The sequence below is a fragment of the Arctopsyche grandis genome, chromosome 9 (assembly GCF_051622035.1).
Source record: "Arctopsyche grandis isolate Sample6627 chromosome 9, ASM5162203v2, whole genome shotgun sequence".
Classification (NCBI taxonomy): domain Eukaryota; kingdom Metazoa; phylum Arthropoda; class Insecta; order Trichoptera; family Hydropsychidae; genus Arctopsyche; species Arctopsyche grandis.
The window spans coordinates 10,378,488-10,396,411 of NC_135363.1; the positions used below are offsets into that span (position 1 = coordinate 10,378,488).

The 17,924-nt window shown below is 35.0% G+C and overlaps 3 protein-coding genes across 3 annotated transcripts; 1 reads left to right on the top strand and 2 right to left on the bottom strand.

The window, feature by feature from the left end:
• Positions 1 to 1,202: 1,202 nt before the first annotated feature.
• nclb (PWP1 homolog no child left behind) lies at positions 1,203 to 4,632 on the top strand. The gene is made up of 12 exons (XM_077437404.1): positions 1,203 to 1,421; positions 1,790 to 1,848; positions 1,918 to 2,021; positions 2,107 to 2,186; positions 2,700 to 2,805; positions 2,881 to 2,988; positions 3,063 to 3,237; positions 3,316 to 3,412; positions 3,493 to 3,663; positions 3,736 to 3,826; positions 3,919 to 4,152; positions 4,226 to 4,632. Exons 1-12 carry the CDS (start codon positions 1,335 to 1,337, stop codon positions 4,276 to 4,278), a joined length of 1,365 nt encoding a protein of 454 aa, XP_077293530.1. The 5' UTR covers positions 1,203 to 1,334; the 3' UTR covers positions 4,279 to 4,632.
• Got1 (Glutamate oxaloacetate transaminase 1) lies at positions 4,336 to 10,597 on the bottom strand. The gene is made up of 9 exons (XM_077437405.1): positions 10,191 to 10,597; positions 7,950 to 8,057; positions 7,797 to 7,870; positions 7,617 to 7,725; positions 7,331 to 7,548; positions 7,101 to 7,251; positions 6,409 to 6,574; positions 6,268 to 6,339; positions 4,336 to 4,857 (listed from the first exon to the last, which is right to left on the bottom strand). The coding sequence occupies exons 1-9, from the start codon at positions 10,303 to 10,305 to the stop codon at positions 4,644 to 4,646; spliced, it is 1,227 nt and encodes a 408-aa protein (XP_077293531.1). The 5' UTR covers positions 10,306 to 10,597; the 3' UTR covers positions 4,336 to 4,643.
• Positions 10,598 to 13,573: 2,976 nt separating this feature from the next.
• LOC143916757 (uncharacterized) lies at positions 13,574 to 16,155 on the bottom strand. Its single transcript, XM_077437998.1, has 4 exons — positions 16,103 to 16,155; positions 15,768 to 16,023; positions 15,463 to 15,696; positions 13,574 to 15,331 (listed from the first exon to the last, which is right to left on the bottom strand). The coding sequence occupies exons 2-4, from the start codon at positions 15,882 to 15,884 to the stop codon at positions 14,063 to 14,065; spliced, it is 1,620 nt and encodes a 539-aa protein (XP_077294124.1). The 5' UTR covers positions 15,885 to 16,023; positions 16,103 to 16,155; the 3' UTR covers positions 13,574 to 14,062.
• Between the last annotated feature and the right edge of the window lie 1,769 nt (positions 16,156 to 17,924).

Genomic DNA, 17,924 nt, shown 5'->3' on the forward strand with positions numbered 1-17,924 from the left:
TAGGATCTGTATATAGGATGGGATGTTTCGATTGATCGCCGGCCTATAGAAACTCTGCTTTTCTTAAGAGAATCTTTGTTTACGTTCAGTGGATACAAGTGTTATTGTATTTACGGCGAAGGAGATAGTTGCTCAGATTCGGAGTGGACAGGCTGAACTCCAGAAGCTCATTGGCATCTGGGGCTGGTGCGCTGGTTTTCATCCTGGTTGGTTGTGCAACGCGTAGGTTTATGAAACAGCTGAATGATGAGATCGTGTTTCGGGGATTCTGTGCAATCGTTAATTGGAGTGAGTCCAATTGTGTTTTTTCCTTGTATGAATGAAGATATTTCAGGTGAGGATACTCGTGCAAGAACGTGATGACCCAATCGCACGGCTTATGTTTTATGATGCTATGGATGAAATCACCGATCTAGATTCGAGGTCGTAGAGGTTGTGCTATATACGCAGCACCCCATATTAGTATGTACCGAGAAATTCGGAAATTAGCCCAATGGGCAAAAAATAAATTTTTGCATTTTTAGATAATTAAAATACGAGTCGGGAATCGTGTTTAGCAGTGACTCCCTTGGAAGTCGAGCTCTTTTTGGGCAGATTATAGATTCGCTCATATCTAAGGTAATTATTTTTGAGAATATGAATATAGGAGGCAATTCCTTTTGACATGCCTAATTTTTTTTGGTACGTACACGTACTTCACTCGAGATCAGCTCATTAATTATTTATAAGTAAAAATTTGGTAACATTTTAAAAGCGGTTTTGGATTCCAATGTACAATACTATACAGATTTGCTAATAAAACCATTCAAACCAACATTTGATACGCTATAATTTGCTACATCCATTGACATTTGACGGTTAGTTTTGTATTTGCTCTGATATATTACACTGTCAAGCACATGTGAGATAACCCTAAAGTTAGTTTCTCAAATTATAAAAAAAAAACAGTTAATATTACAAAGTTCATAGCTTTTTCAAAAAAACTCAGTGTTTTTCTTTGGTTTTGGAGGATCTCCTTCCGCCCCCTCCTCCCCCAATTAATTATTTTTATGCCAATTACCGTATGTAGAAATATGCTAAAACGTTTTTTCTGTTTTATGACTAAGAAAAGGGTCGATTTTCTTCATTCACATTTATGATTCATTATAAAAATGATTAAATGAAAGAAAAAAAATTATATGTTAGACGGAGAGTTTTCATTCATTTATGGTTGATATTTTGTTTGTTATGGGTGAATACTGTGTAGTGACACAAACTGTCAGTTTGCACGTGGGTTTTAGTGCGGAGGTTACTGTTTTGACACATTCGGGTGGTTTCTAAATTATAATATTAAAATGGAAGAATCCGATAATGCGAATATTGGTTTGGTATCCTGTGTTCATTTTGTACGCCGTGGTGTAGCCAAAGCTAATCCCGAAAAGGTAGTTTGTGAAATTCACGCTGTAAAATTTTAACATGATACTGATAATCAAAATTTTTTGTTGCTATAAAAGTCGTAAGATCAATTTATGTTTATTAGCCTTCAGAAAACACCACATGTGTTGTGAAAAGAATTTAATTTCTAATTTTAAGCTAAATTAAGATCTTCCCATTTCTGGGCAGGGAATGGTATTATCGATCTTTTTTTTTTAAATCAGTATTTGCCGACATCGATTGACATTTAGATTTTTCCTTCAAAGTTAACTTTAATATATTAAAGTTTTGGTTATTCATTACAAAATATTATTTACTTTTATCTAATACACAATATATGAGGGATCTATTTTTAATTGACTCCATTTAATTTCAGGTTGAACTAACTGAACAAGAACTACAAAGTATAATTCAACAGACTACCGAAGATTTAAGGTATGATCAAAAAAAAAAAAAATTATGCATTAATTAAATAATTATCTACATATTATATTATAAAATTAGGATCGAAGAAGAAAATTCTGATGACAATGATATGAATGAATCAGAAATCCCACCCCAAAATCCTAACGACGAATTTGATTTATCAAATTATGATAAAGAAGAAGGTAACTTCACACTTAAATTAATTACTTTATCTATGTACGTAGTAACAATAGATGAGCAATAATGCTATTTTTACTTTTTTTTTAGTTGATACGTCGAAAGTCCTGGGCATAGGATCGTTGGCAACGTTTGCACAGGATGGGGATCTAGAAGGTGTCCATATAAAAGTAAGATCACTCAAATCTGCGTTTGATTTAATATTTCTATCTTCCGCACAGCCAGCAGTATGGCTCGGTGAGTTTAGCACCGAGAGGTTTCTGGGTTTGATCCCGTGCTAATCTTTACTACTGCTGAACAGATTTGGATATTTGTGACTCCAAGTCGATCGTTTCTTATCAGAGTTTGGCAATTTTTATGATTTCATTGTTGAAACGGTTCCTCCATTAAAATTGGCAAAAACCATCCTACCCGCTATGTCACAAATATCTTAATTTGATTTATGTTCAATATGTAAAAATTTATGTACAAGTCCAAATCTATAGATGTCTCTACGGATTAATTTATTAAGTAATTAATTGTGAATTTCGTGTTATTCAATTTCTCGAAATACAGCGATTTATGTAATGAAAAATGCTGCAATGTTTGTAATTAATTGTCAAGAAAGGCGTATTGGGTTTAACTTGTTAGGCCTTCCTGGTATATACATATCTATGTAAAAATAAAATAATGTTATATTTCAGACCGATGATCCAGACAGTGATGCTGAAGATGATATTATAAAAACGACAGACAATTTAGTACTTGTTGGACATGTGCAGGGAGATGCAAGTGTTCTCGAAGTCTATGGTTAGTTTTACAATAGTAAAATTGAGGTTTTCACATTCAGACAATGAATAAAGAATATTGTCATATCAATTTTAGTTTACAACGAGCAAGAGGGCTCACTCTATGTACATCACGATACACTTTTACCAAGCTTTCCATTGTGTATAGAATGGTTGAACAAAGATCCGACGGATGAAACTCCAGGTTTGATAGCTTTTACACTTGTTCAATTGATAATATATAATATATTGTTTGATTGTTTGCTGCATTATTATTAGGAAATTTGTGCGCTATCGGAAGTATGGATCCTATAATCCAAGTGTGGGATTTAGATATAATAGACTGTCTCGAGCCAGCATTTAAATTAGGCCGAAAAAGAAATAGGAAGAAGAATATTAACCATATGGGTCACAGAGATTCTGTACTTGATCTTGCTTGGAATTCTAATTTTGAGTATGAATTAAGCTTCATATATGTATGTATGTATGTACTTGTTAAATTCGGGGTTTTTATTATGTTTTGTGTTTCTAGTCATATATTAGCGAGTGCATCTGTTGATAAAACTGTACTTCTTTGGGATCTTGATCAAGGTGAACCACATACTAAATTAAAAATGTTTACTGATAAGGTAATTATATTTTAAATCATTGATCTGTCAAATATCAAGGCCATTTTCATTGCTTAAAATCAATTGATTTATCTTCATAGGTCCAAAGTATAAAATGGCATCCATACGAGTCACAAAGTTTGTTATCTGGCTGTTCAGACGGATACGCTCGGGTGTCTGATTGTCGAACTACAGATGCTCACCGAGCTTGGTCACTTTCCGTTGAAATAGAAAAAGTTTGTTGGGATCCTTTGAAACCATTTTACTTTGCGGTAATATTTAATTCAATAAATAAAACATACCTATGATGTATACGTGAAATTAATTTATACAATTTAAAACAGGTTAGCTCTTCCAATGGACGTGTAATTTATATAGATTGTCGGCAAGATGAACCTGTTTGGAATTTAGAAGCTCATGAAGGAGAAGTTACAGGTTAGGCATCTATGTAGTATGTACTACAAAATTATATAGCTGAAGTAATTCAGGTCTGATTTTTTAAACTTTCAATTGCATTGTTATGAAAGGTTTATCGTTGAGTCACAAATGTCCCGGTCTAATGGTCACATCATCTAACGAGGGCAATCTAAAAGTATGGGATGTTTCAACGTCCCAGCCCGAGTTGATAGCTGAAAAGGCGCTAGCTATTGGCGCTGCGCAATGTTTATCGTCATGTCCTGAAAATCCATTCGTATTTGCTGCCGGAGGGGACTTCAAAGCGAAGAACTTTGGAGTTTGGGACGTCACCAAAATGGAAACTGGTAAGTTGAGGTAAATGTGTATAGTTTTTTAATTGTTTAAACACGGTGTTTATCCCTCTTTTGTTATTTCTAGTGATGCAGAGATTCGGATCCCGACAACAAGTTGGAATGGCAGTCAATTCTTAAATGTCTCTCACACGTTCAGTGTTTTTATTGCTGGTACATGAAATAATATACACGATTATTTCTGAAAAATTAAGCATTGTTTTTATTTGCATACAATTGAAGATACAAAATTTATAAAAAAATAACCTTTAATACATGTTTAAAAATACATTAAATGTGTGCTGTAAAAATATAAGATTTTCAATCGATAATGTGCATTATATAATATTAGTAGTTTTCTTTAACAATTCAAAAATATTGTTAATTATCACAAGTCAGTTATATAAATATATATATGAATCAATTTTATTGATATTGAAAATAAATGCAGATGAAAAGCTTCTATGAAAATATACATATTCCGCAAAACCATTCTAATTTAGTATTTATTCAGGAACTGAAATGATAGCATCATTGAAAGCTGCTGCGGTGTATTTGACATTATTAGTGTTGATTCCACACATGCTGATTCTTCCTGTTTTCAACAAGTAAATATGATGTTTTTCCCGCAAGTGCTGCACTTGTTTCTCAGTCAAACCAGTGTATGAAAACATTCCTATTTGATTGATGATATGTTCCCACGTTCCAGGTGTTTTCAATCTGTTAAGATAAAAATATGATTACATACATATATACAGTGGCGGACTGGGACTGAAATTAGTGCATGCCAGGAGTCAAAGGGGGCCCACCCAGGGTTAAAAAAATTTGTCCCCCCACCCCCCCATATAACAACATTTTCTTCTTTCCATCACGCTAAAAATCAAGGGTAAAAAAAATAAAATTTTCAAAAATGGGAATAAACAAATTTAAGTACAAGAAAAATGGCAAAAGCAAAATAGATCCATAAATTACATTGTATATTTCTTTTTAACCCTTGTCCTACGTAAATAGAATGCATCATAAAAGCGGCTTTTACTTTCGGTAGAAAACAATCAGGGACGTCATTTCAGCTTTTCTTGGGGGGCGCAGGCAAAGATTGGTCAAATTGAATTTTTTTTCAAAAAATCTTTTTCATATCGGAATAAAAATGGAAAATATTCTTTGCATACACCTTATTGAGTTATATAATATGAAAAAAATAAGCTTATTTTTGATAGAATAATTATAAAAAAAATATTATGTAAAAAGCGAAAAAGCGCCGCAGGCGAAAATTTTTTTCTAAAAATCTTCACATGGTCAACAAAAATCGACCATCAAACTGAGTCACTAAAACACTATCAATTAACTTAATTTCTACCGACTGTCTTTTCACTTTATCAATGTACATACATACATACATATGTACGTAATAACAATAGATAAAGTTTTGAGATCATACGAAAATCGGGATTTTGGGGAGGGGGCCCCTATCCTATATTTCTATATACATGGATGTGTCTAGATTACGAATAGATTTTATATTCGGAAACTGTTTAAAATTGTGTATTTAAATCTTACTATATCATCGAAGTATAATCAAATGTTATTTTGAAAGTATGAAGTAAATTTAAATCGCTGGTTGATGATGAATCGTCCTATCAAAATTGTTTTAAGCAATTCATTTTATTCGCGGAATATTCAGTTTATTCACGGATATATTTGTTTATTCCCATTTTTATTTCAGTAGGTAGTTGGTACATACATAGGTATTGGTATATACATAATATTGAGGTTAGAAATGGGCCCAGAAAAAGGGCCCACGCAAATGTTGAAACTTACATTTCGAGCCTAATTAAAAAAGTTAACCGATCCTTGGCCCGTTAAAGCAGGTATTAGTTGTTTGTGTATATCGTAAGAAATTTATTTTGTTGAAATACCCAAACTTTAGGTCCCAAAGTGCAATATCCTATAAATTTTTACACACGTTAAATAGTTAAAAAGTTATTTAATTTTACTGGGGGCCCATATTTTCTAACAGATAGTGGGGCCCACATGCCATCGGGCATGTTCGCTTGTATGGCCAGTCTGCCACTGCATATATACATATGTATATTAATCAAATGTAATATCGTAAGTTGTTGTGTAACTTACTGGACAAGTTCTTCATAGAGTGCTTTCCTCATGTTTATGATTCGGGACGACATGGTCTTAATGCATTCTTTCCTGCAATACATAACATCATTATATATGATGGCTATAATATAAAAAAACTTAATTTTATATTAAATTTACCATTCGTTGAAAAGATTTTCGTCTCTCAATACTGTGTTGACGATTTTTGCACCGTGAGTTGGTGGATTCGAATACATTCCTCTAACTAGTATGGTAAATTGCGACTTGACTTTTAGAACCAAATCAGCATTATTTAATACAACGGCCAAGTTTCCAACACGTTCACCTGAAATTATTGAAAGTCGTATATGTTAAAAGGAACATTCGGTGAATTTTGACCCAGTCTTTCAATTCTTTGATGACTAAAATCGATATTTTATCATTAATTTATACCAGAAAAGCCTACCAGGTAACCCCGATTTGCCTTCCTGGCCAGAAACATTGTACATTTGATACAAATATTATTAGTATTTTACAAAGTACATAAATACATATCAATTAATATCCACAGAGCTATGATCAAATTTGTAAATTTGCAGCATTTTATACAATTCAGCGAAATTCGAGATTGCTGAAAACTCGAAATTTTGCGAGAAAATGGGTAAGGTTGCCAATTTGTTGGAACCGTTTCGATGAAAATCAGATAAATTGGAAATCTGATAGAAAACAATCGACCTGGAGTCACAAATCCAAGGTCTGGCCAGCAGAAACTAGTAGGATTTGGACCTGTTATAGCATTATATACTAACCACTAGTCTATTCTGCTGGTTATATATACACAATGCATATGATTATTTTTTTAGACTACTAACCATAAAGGCCAAAGTTCTTAGCAAACGATTGTGCACAGATGAATTCAAAGCCTAGCTTATCAAAGTAACGAACAACCCAGCTATCCTTTTCAAGATCTCCAGACGCAAATCCTTGATAAGCACTGTCAAAGAATGGGAAGAGGTTTTTAGCCTGAAATCCAAAGAATACGTAACTAATCAGCAATCTATAACAATATTAATCTTGTAGAGAATAATAAAATGATGTGAACCTTTACGACTTCGGCGATTTTCTCCCATTGTTCTTTAGTTGGGTCGCAACCGGTGGGATTGTGAGCGCAAGCGTGTAAAATGACAACAGCACCCGCTGGAGCTGATCCCAAGTCTTCTAGCAAACCTTCAAAATCAATTCCTCTCGTTTCCGGTTTCCAATATCTATAAGTGCGACCCTCGCTGAATCCGGCATTCGCAAACACGAGATTATGATTTTCTAAAAAATACGATTTTCTTATACGTGAACTAAACGCTAAATACATAGGAGTATATAAAAGTACTTACCCCATGTAGGTTTAGGATAATAATAAATGGTACGTTTCATGTGTTGTACCAAAAAATTCGCTCCAATTCTAAGCGATCCGGTACCCGACAAAGAGTGAACACCGAAAGCCTAAAATTTTACATCGATGATAATTAAAGGTATTATCAATTTGTTAATTCAACATAAAGAAATAGTATTACTCTATTTTCTTTAATAGATGGGCTGTCGGCTCCGAGGAGCATACTAGTTGCAGCTGAAGCAAATGGTTCAAAACCTACGGAATCAATCGGTATCAAATAAAAACAAGTCATCAATAGTTTAATTTCAGATGTAAATTGGTCTAGTTAACTTGCCCAATATGGGAAGATATTCATGGTTCAATGTAGCATCTTCCGACATCATTTTCTCCACTTTGCGTACGATGGGAAGAACCCAAGGTTTTCCATCATTATCTCTGTAAACTGCAACAGAATAATAGATGAGCATATAAAATTGGGAACAATTTAAACTTCCATTTTATAAAATAAATGTGCATTTAAAACAATTTTTGTACATTCAAAAAAGTTTCTGTACATTATAAAAAAATTGACGGATACAGATTGCATTAGAAAGTATGTTTTGATCATTGAAAAAAATATTTGCTACTTAAAAAGTGAATGAAATGTGCATTAAAATGACAGATGAGATGTATCGCCAACGTTGCGAATACCAAAATACGAACCAACGTTTGGTTGGGTTTAATTTATTTATGATTTGGTTAAATTAGGGTTGGTTTTATTTATTTAAGATTACATTTCACTAGTGAGAAACAAAAGTAAACACTTTTAACAGTTGACAGTTGTCATTAGCGGAAGACTGCAACGTTCCCACTTTTTGTATCCATTCTAATGCTAAAATCTATTATTTCGAATGACCTTATAATACCAAATGACTTTATAAAACCAAAGTATTTGATTTGATGCACAATACAAGATTGTTCAATGCACCGAAAATAATGCAAATTTTTAATGCACAATCATTTTTTTTAAGATACAAAGTATTTTTCTCAATGTACAGTTAAATGTATAAAATTCGCACGATCGTTTGTATCACGTCGTGCGAAAATAGTGTTCATTTTCATTATCGGGCTTATCAATTGTCATCTATTATGTACAATATGTATCGATGAAGATAAACCTGAAGTGTTAAATGTAGTATACACAGGTTTACTGTTTTAATTACTTTCATGGCAACGTAAATATTATTGAACGCCAGTTTCAAAATAATTATTGTTACTAACTGTGACCAAAAATAGCGGTGATAGTAATAGCTTTATTATTTATTACAATTAGTGATAACTGTTTGGTTGAGAAACATGTTTAAAATTGGATCTATTTGATCCATAACAACTAATTTTGATAGCGTTTCACAATTCAAATCGTTATCGTGAAAAATACGTATAAAATTATGTAAAATTTAAATTCCGTCTATTTTGAGCTGTGCGAGACTTTTCATTGAAATGCAAATGTATATTCAAATATGCACCGATTCGAGCCGTAGTAAGTTTATGATATTTTTGTATCTCTTGTAGCGTTGACATTGTGCCAAGTGTTGAAGATTTTTAGACAAAACGATACAGCATAGAAACGGCGAAATGTAAATTATATTATTGAATTTAATTACTTTATCTATATACAATAGATGAAGTTTTGTGATATTTTGACTGATTCGAACTCAATCGATCACTGATCCGTTGTCATGATCTAGAAATAATGTGTGTGTCTGTGAATTTTGGGGATTTTTTGAACACCATTAGTCCTATAGAACTGAAACGTAGTATCGGTTACTGAAATTTTTATCGATACAACGTAAATTTTTTTCAAATTTTTAAGTTGACCGGAAATGGTACCTTCCTTTATAGGTATCCTCTTTTTTAAAGTGTTTGGATTCAACTACGGCCCTAACCGCTTACCAAATCAGACTGAATCTTTTTTACATGTAATAGAAATTATAAATTTTGTACGTAAACATTTTTTAAATAGTTTTACCTCAACCTGAAGTAGTACTTTTACTCTAGAGAATCAAGGATTTTTATATTTTTATCAGATCGGATTTTTATTTCTGTCAGTAGTCTTTCCTTAATTTTTTATTTGTTGGGCAAATTTAAGAAATGAACACATTTGCATTACAATTTGAGTCTTTTGGTACTAAAAATCGCATCGAAATAATTCAACAACAATTTAAAAAACACTGACTTAATATTTTCGATATTTTTTTTAAGATTAATTTACAATTGAATATGTCGATAAATAAACAAACCTATGTTCTTATCATCGTATATGATACACGTACATATATACAAAAATTATGTAATTTTTTTTATAAGAGAAACTCGAAAGTGTAAAATTACATAAAATTGTGCAATCCGTCATTGATTTCAATTGGCCATTTCGTTACAATTGATTGTGACACGATCGTTCTGCGTCTATTCTAAACATCGAGGTGTGTATAATTAACGGTGTTTGCTTACATATAACGTATGCATTAATTAAACATAATTGAAAGTGGTAAAAGAAAGCAGGTAATGATTGATAATAAAAAGTAGGTGAGCGGACCGCCAGCTCCCAGGTTGACTTTCTGCGGATGAGGGTCGTCGGTGAAGGCTTTCATGAGAGCGAACACTTCGACTGGTGGCGCCTGCTCGACGATGCTGAAGTTGGACGACTCCATGGCGATCGTGATTGGTGATTGGTGATTAGTGATTAGTGATTAGTGATTAGCAATTGGAGAGTGCGGCTGTCAACTGACACCGGCTGCCGAATGCCGACTGCCGACTGACGACTGGCGACTGCCGACTGACCTCGAAAGGTCAAAACTTTTTACCGCACACGACAACTTTGGTCCTGACGGTTCACAACACTGGCATTCTCTCACATTCATATTTACGTCTTCGTGCTAATTGTTCGGCTTTCCTTTGAGCAAATCATATCATTATCATATGTACAAATGTGTGCAATGCACACAAGTGGCAGTGGCAGAAATATAAAGGTGGCCGAAAGAAATGAGAGTCGAAAAAATTATATTCCTAAAAATACGAAAAAAGATATCGTACTTTAAAATGCATTAAAGTTGTTTTGTTTGAATACTATATAACGAGAAATAACGGGATAGCAGGTATAGCTCCGTTTCACATAGAACTGGGTATTTTATGTTTTATTATCTTTGTAAATATATCGGAAATTAAAACAAAAAAATCAATTGGCAAACTCTGATAGGTCGATCATTTCCTATCAGAGTTTGCCAATTTTTCTGATTTTATTGTTGAGACGGTTTCTGATTAAATTGGCTAAAAACCTTCCTACATACTATGTCACCACTATATGATTATATATGTTACAGTGAAAGCATATTTCAAGTGAAAATATTTTTTCACTAGTAAAAATATATTTTCACAAATTCAAGGAGTGAAAATGTCTGCTTTAGGTTGTAGGCGGGGTACATGTGTGTTGACCGTATCCCAGCCTAACGAAACACTGTTGTGCTAGTTTTATAAAGTTTTATTGTTTGCCTATGGTTGTACAAAGGTATTGTATTTGGGCAAAAGTATGACGTTCAGCGGTCTCTGGATATGGTAGAGTGTCGCTGGCTCGGCATTCGTTTATGTTCAGAAGGTCTCTGGATGCGGCAGTGTGTTGTTGGCTCGTCGTTCGGCTATGTTCAGACGGTCTCTGGATGCGGCAGTGTGTCGACGCTTGCTGCTGTGGGTCGACTGGCGTTGTAGTAGTAGTAGTGGGTAATATTTTAGAGATAGTTCCATGGAGTTTACTCCATGCCTATCGATCTAGCGAATTATCTGGGATCCGATTCGCGGTGATGTTGTGGTGCGGGCTGGCGGCAGCTCGCATTGCTGTTTTGGGTGGCTAGAACACTAAGCATAGGTTAGTGCATTAACTATGGGATACTGTTACGGTTAGTATGGCTAGTTTTATATTTAGAGGCTATAGTATTATGTTAGTGGTTTGGTTAACTTAACTTATGGTTATTGTTTTCATAAATGACTGGCGTTGTTTGGGTTGTACCTCCTTTTATAGTGTTTCTGGAATCACCTGACCCATGGTGGTGGTTTGTTGATGCGTAAGCGAGGAATGCGCTTTTGTCGATGGGGTGGACTTTTCTGGAACGATTGGCGCCGTTCCGCTCGATGTAGTTTAATGGCGGCGGCGTGTTTCGACCGTTTTGGTTCCGCTCGACTGGTAGGGGCGTTCCGCTTGAGTTTAATATAATGGCTGCAGGTGTGCGTCGTCTGGGTTTCGTTCCGCTCGAGTGTGAGGGGTGGAACATTCTCGAAGGAACTGGCGATTGATTCCAAGAAGTGCACGTGTTGTTTACGTGTGGTGAGTTCTGCAAGGAATGTGGTTTGTTGTTGTGGAATATTCTCGAATGTTTCGATGACGATGACGATGACGAGATTCCTACAAGGTCATCGACTGTAGTGAGTCTTTAATTAATATTATGTATTAGATGTATTATGAGCATTTATAAGGATTGTAAATAGGTTTTTGAGCTCTTTTTCCTATTATGCTGTAGATTAACATTATAATAATATAATACTATGATTACTAACCAAATTAAATTAAATTGTAAAATAGAAAATGATCAGTAATCAGTAGCTATTAAAATAGATATAAGATGTATTGTGAACATAATTTCGTAATAATAAAAAGCATTTAAAAATAAAAAAAAAATGAATTTACAACGTTTAACTCTATAAATTTAACCCTTGTAACCCAATCTAAAATGAATAGGGCCAACTCTAAGTTAACCTAGCCCTTATATATACCAGCCCTAACAACCTAATCTTAAATTAATATAAGCATATTCATAATAATAGTTACATATCCTGAAAATGTAACTATTATTATGAATTTGAATTAAAACACTAATCCAACAAAATTAGAATATTGAAATTCTTTAGAACACTGTCAGGTACTAACACTTGTTTATCCTTTAAAATTATTTTACTATTAATTTTATTGTTAATTGAGATTCGAATTGATCTGAAAAAACTTCTAGATATATTTCTGATTTGAATAACTTCTGGAGATTCAAATATATAATATTTGGGTTCAAATATTCATCAAAAAACTCCTCAGTAACCGCAATTTTAAAGGAAGATTAGTCAACATTTTTTCGATTTAATTTAGTAGCCTTATATGTAGTTGAGGTTTAAGGTTATTGATTTGAGATGCTGTTTGATGATGTCATTCGTGGTATCTGGATGTAGAAATAAGACATGCAAGTACTTTATGCTGGGAGCAGCTTTTAGTATTAAGCAGTGGTGTAGTACTAAATTTTGAGGTGCCGGTATGCTCGATTTTGCACAATTTTTACAAGACATACATTTTTTTCATATCTAATTAATTTCGACTCTAAGGTCGAAACCGCTACATGCCAGAGGGCTCTTCTTTGTCAGTACTTTTAAAGATGATTTAAAAGTACTGTTCGGTAAGGACCATGAGAAGGTGAAAGCCCAACACCTTTCGGGAAAGGAAGCAAATGGAAAAGAGAAGTTAATTTAAAGCTGGAATGACATTTATTTCGTTAATGGATCCATGAATGGGGACCAATATTTAAATTTTCTAAAGACACATCTGATGCCTCACATAAAGCCTGGTAGCCTGGTATCCTTGATCGTGACAGCATTTTTATGCGCAACAGCGCTCCTTGTCATCGAGCTTGAGTGAAAAATATTGCAAATGGTAAAACTTTTCGAAAAAATTAAAGTTTAATACTATTTTTATGGCGGGTCGCGTACCGGTGCCGATAAAAGGTGGCGGGACGCCGTACCGGCGCATACCGATTATTCTACAACCCTGCTAATATTATGATTACATATATATATGAAAGGCTTTTAAAGATACTATTCTTCCAACAGTATTGTATGTACATATGTATGTAGTTGAAAAATATAGAATAATATGTAATAAAGGTAAATAAAGCTGCTTAAATTGTATATATTTTTTTATTTACATCAAAATATAATTCTTGAGATTGAATCTTTCTATACAAAGATTCTATGATGTAATTCAAAGATGTATCTATAAAGATTCAATCACATTTAAGTAAAAGTAATTTATTTAGATATCTATAAATGTCGGGTCAGATAAATGCACTCTCGAGAAACCCATACTTTCATGCTCAAGAAGAACTAACGCAATAGAATTCCACAAAAAAGCGTCAAGTTATCCGAGGTTGTTAACCCTTTGTTGTGGAATACTATTGCGTAAGTTTTCAAAAATATTCAAAAAATATTACAGTATAAAATTTATAATTTCAAAGAAATTTTCAGTTCCGATTCAATTCGCGATTTGGGAAATAATTGGATTCAAAAACTTAAAAAAGAGAACACCTAACAGAGAAGAAATAAAAAAAACAGTAAAAATGCAAAAAACAACTAATAGCATTAAATTAATTTGAATGGAATTTCTCAAGTGTGGGATTTCAAATGAGTGGAAAGTGAAGACTTTGAAGTGAATGATTTTAAACAAATATTACATTTGTATGATGTAAGTCTACTATGAATACTCATGTGTCTATGGAGGACAGATTTATAAGGGAATGATTTCAAACAAATGTCACATTTATGTGGCTTTACCCCACTATGAATATGTATATGTCCACTGAGGAGAGATTTTGAAGTGAATGATTTTAAACAAATATTACATTTGTGTGGTTTTAGCCCACTATGAATACTCAAGTGTTGACGGAGGTAATGTTTAGAAGTGAATGATTTTAAGCAAATGTCACAATTGTATGGCCTTACCCCAGTATGCTTATTCATATGTACACTGAGGTGATATTTTGAAGTGAATGATTTTAAACAGATATTACATTTGTGTGGTTTTAGCCCACTATGAATACTCAAGTCTTCACGGAGGTCATATTTTGAAGTGAATGGTTTTAAACAAATACATTTGTGTGGTTTTAGCTCACTATGAATTATCATGTGTCTACTGAGGTGAGATTTTAAAGTAAATGATTTTAAACAAATGCCACATTTATGTGGCTTTACCCCACTATGAATACGCATATGTGCACCGAGGAGAGATTTTGAAGTGAATGATTTTAAACAAATATTACATTTGTGTGGTTTTAGCCCACTATGAATACTCATGTGTCTATTGAGGCTATATTTTGAAGTGAATAATTTTAAGCATGTGTCACATTTATGTGACTTTACCCCAATATGAATACGCATATGTGCACCGAGATGAGATTTTGTAGGGAATGATTTTAAACAAATGTCACATTTGTATGGCCTTATCCCAGTATGAATACTCATATGTAAACGGATGCTAGATTTTGAAGCGAATGATTTTAAACAAATGTCACATTTATGTGGCTTTACCCCACTATGAATAATCATGTGTATACGGAGGTGATATTTTGAAGTGAATGCTTTAAAACAAATATCACATTTGTGTGGCTTTACTTTACTATGAATTCTCATGTGTTGAACGAGTTCAGATTGTGAATGGAATGATTTTAAACATACATCACATTTTAACGGAGTTTCTCCATTGTGGCTTCTCATATGTGTTTTAAGGTTGTAATAAAATGATTCGTCTTGATAATTGATTCTATGATCCAATTCAGAAGGTGTGGAGCATATTTCATCTAAAGCTTTTCGTAATGGTAATTCGTCTGCTGGAGTATTAATAATATGTATCATTTCTGGGCTGATATCTCTGTGTATCTATAAAACAATCCAAACATAACACAATCTTATATTGTATTTAAATGTCATTGTACAGAGGGCATTATAATTTCGATTAAAGGGATGTTTTTTTAGAATCGTTCGAAAGCATTCGAATTCCATTAGCTTACCTCGCCGTCGTCTAGAGAACTAGAAATATTTGGCGGAAAATGAGCACCCGTTTCATCTTCCCATTTTAAATCTTCCAGCCAAACTTCTTCCGGCTTGACAGCCAAAGACTCGTCTAACCTCACTCTAGACGTTTTGTCACTCCGAAAACAAGCGTTTCGGAAACTGTCGAGTAATTCCAAATTGTTGACACACGAAAGGCATATCATATCGGGCAGATGGTCCCCTTTCCTAACCTGCAAATGAGAAAGGAATTAACTATTACGAAGACTAGCGAATAAACAATAGCAAGTGTAACGTAACTAACCTGCAGCTGACAGCAAGTCCAAATACGCTGCGCCATGGATGAGGGCGGATGAGGGTCGTCATGGATGGAGAAGAAGGAGCCAGATGGAGCAGAGCAAAGGCAAAGTCGGCACTCCATCAGAACCAGGAAGCAGATAAGTCCAACGGGTTGTTGTCGCTTGTTGGGCTTCCGATTGTTCCCGAAATAATGGGTCGTGCAAATTCGAAGACAGAGCAGCGTTTGTATGTAATTGTAGATCACGCGTGTAGACTAGAAACTAGAAACATGGGTAACATTATTATCTGGGTAAAATGTAAAATTGTTCGAAGGCTATATACCGAAATCAAATGATATACTACTAGTAAAGCCTAGACCGCACTACACGACCGCACCTGCCGCGGCGCGACACGACTAGAGATGGGCGTAAATGGGAATTTTGAACGAACCGGAAAAAGCCCGGGAAAAAACCGGAAACATTGGGAAAATTTGAGTTTTTTTTTTACATAAAACTGTATTTTTTTAATTGAGAATGACCAAAATAATAAAACATATTGTTACGTACGCCGTGGATTGAGCGAATTGTACTTAGACCAACGGATATCTGTTATCGGTTAACTAAAGGCATGCACTTACTTCCAAGAATTATATCTGGACTCTAAGTGCATTTAGGCTAAACAATGACCGTTATTAGTTATTTCTCAGAATCGGTACGGGAAGACCCAATGTCTTGGAAATACATATCCGAATACGTGACTATACAACAGGTAAACAGATTAGGCGTCCTGAGAGATCTACCCTTTATAAGGCGGTACGTAGGCGATATAATTCATTCTGGACTTAGCAGTGACACTGCGTGTATCTCCTGAATCATCAATAAATGCTGTGAAACGACTGTTGGCCTTTTACTTGGATCCTCCACCCACCCCTACGCAACAATATTTTAGTATATGGCGGCTCGCTATATGACATGGTCGAGTTCGGTCACCTTCCTGCGAGTTGGGACCAAACTCGCCCGTGTTCAGAGTCGCTACCGCACTCCGTCTCTGGCTCTCATAATAAAAGCACGTGCATCAACATGCCAATCGTCTCATTCGTTCATCCCCTATAAGTATATAGGGGGGTTGAAGGTTTTGGACCATTACCCAGCCTATGGAAATTCAGTTGAATTTTGAAGAGGATCTTTATTACTCGATTAATACAGGTGTATTTGTATGTACAGCGAAGTAGGTAAAGGATTCACTGGAATGAGCTAGGTCGAGTTCCTGAAGCTCACTGGCATCTGGGGACGATGCACTGGTTTATAAAGGTGTTGCTTGAGCAACGCGTAGCTGGGCTGGTGAGATCACGTTCTGGAAGATTCCGACGGGGTCGAGGTCTTCCTTTGTGTTCGATGTTTGATGCGTAGTTGCGTAGCTCCTTGGGATTTCCCGTGTACTCGTGATTGCGTATCTGGAGCGAGTCGAATCGCCTTTATGGGTAAGCTGGACGAAGTATTTCGGCCACGGCTAACTTTCGTGTACGAGAAGAGGACACGATGATGTCATTTGTACAGATTAAGTTCGATGAGGGAAATAGGTGATATCACAAGTCGTGCTATATCTCTACAAGTACATAGGTAATAACTAAAGAAAGGTCACATTAATCTTAACAAAAAAGTTTTTATAAAATTTTTTGAATGTCAAATATTACATTTATTCAAAATGTATTCATACAATACATTTAATATAATACAAAATCCTCATATACCTACATGTCATTGACCTCTTCTCTCTACAGCCAGCCGTCAGCCGGGAAGGACCTCCCTACCCAGCGTCTCCGCCGAGCGTCTTCAGAGACGCCCAGAGGTCGCCATCTTGTGTCCACACGAGGCAGTACGGAGTTTGTCTCCTGCCTCCCCCTCCCGCTGCTGTGACCTGACCAGCGGTGCTTCAACGAGAAGACGACCGCAGAGCCAGCTTCCCGAGCACGAGGAAGCTGTTATCAACGAAGATGACTAGCAGTCAGGAGCCTCCCCGACTATATATACATAACACTATCCCAAGGTTAGTCCACGTTTCCATAGAACCCGACCCTTGGAAGAACGACGTAAACGCCCTCTGCACTCCCACCGCGAGATCAGATAAGCGCGCGTAAATCCGTTCGTTACAGGTTGCTTTTGTCCATTTCTATTGTTAACCT

Bases quoted from the DNA above. Each gene is read 5' to 3' on its own strand.
- nclb (XM_077437404.1), top strand. From the start codon at position 1,335: ATGGAAGAATCCGATAATGCGAATATTGGTTTGGTATCCTGTGTTCAT. The intron at 2,022-2,106 runs GTAACTTCACAC...CTTTTTTTTTAG, and splicing joins AAATTATGATAAAGAAGAAG to TTGATACGTCGAAAGTCCTG. The intron at 3,664-3,735 runs GTAATATTTAAT...AATTTAAAACAG, and splicing joins TGAAACCATTTTACTTTGCG to GTTAGCTCTTCCAATGGACG.
- Got1 (XM_077437405.1), bottom strand. From the start codon at position 10,305: ATGGAGTCGTCCAACTTCAGCATCGTCGAGCAGGCGCCACCAGTCGAA. The intron at 7,252-7,330 runs GTTCACATCATT...TTTGGATTTCAG, and splicing joins AAATCGCCGAAGTCGTAAAG to GCTAAAAACCTCTTCCCATT. The intron at 4,858-6,267 runs GTAAGTTACACA...TTATCTTAACAG, and splicing joins CTCTATGAAGAACTTGTCCA to ATTGAAAACACCTGGAACGT.
- LOC143916757 (XM_077437998.1), bottom strand. From the start codon at position 15,884: ATGGAGTGCCGACTTTGCCTTTGCTCTGCTCCATCTGGCTCCTTCTTC. The intron at 15,697-15,767 runs GTTAGTTACGTT...TCTCATTTGCAG, and splicing joins GGACTTGCTGTCAGCTGCAG to GTTAGGAAAGGGGACCATCT. The intron at 15,332-15,462 runs GTAAGCTAATGG...ATTGTTTTATAG, and splicing joins GTTCTCTAGACGACGGCGAG to ATACACAGAGATATCAGCCC.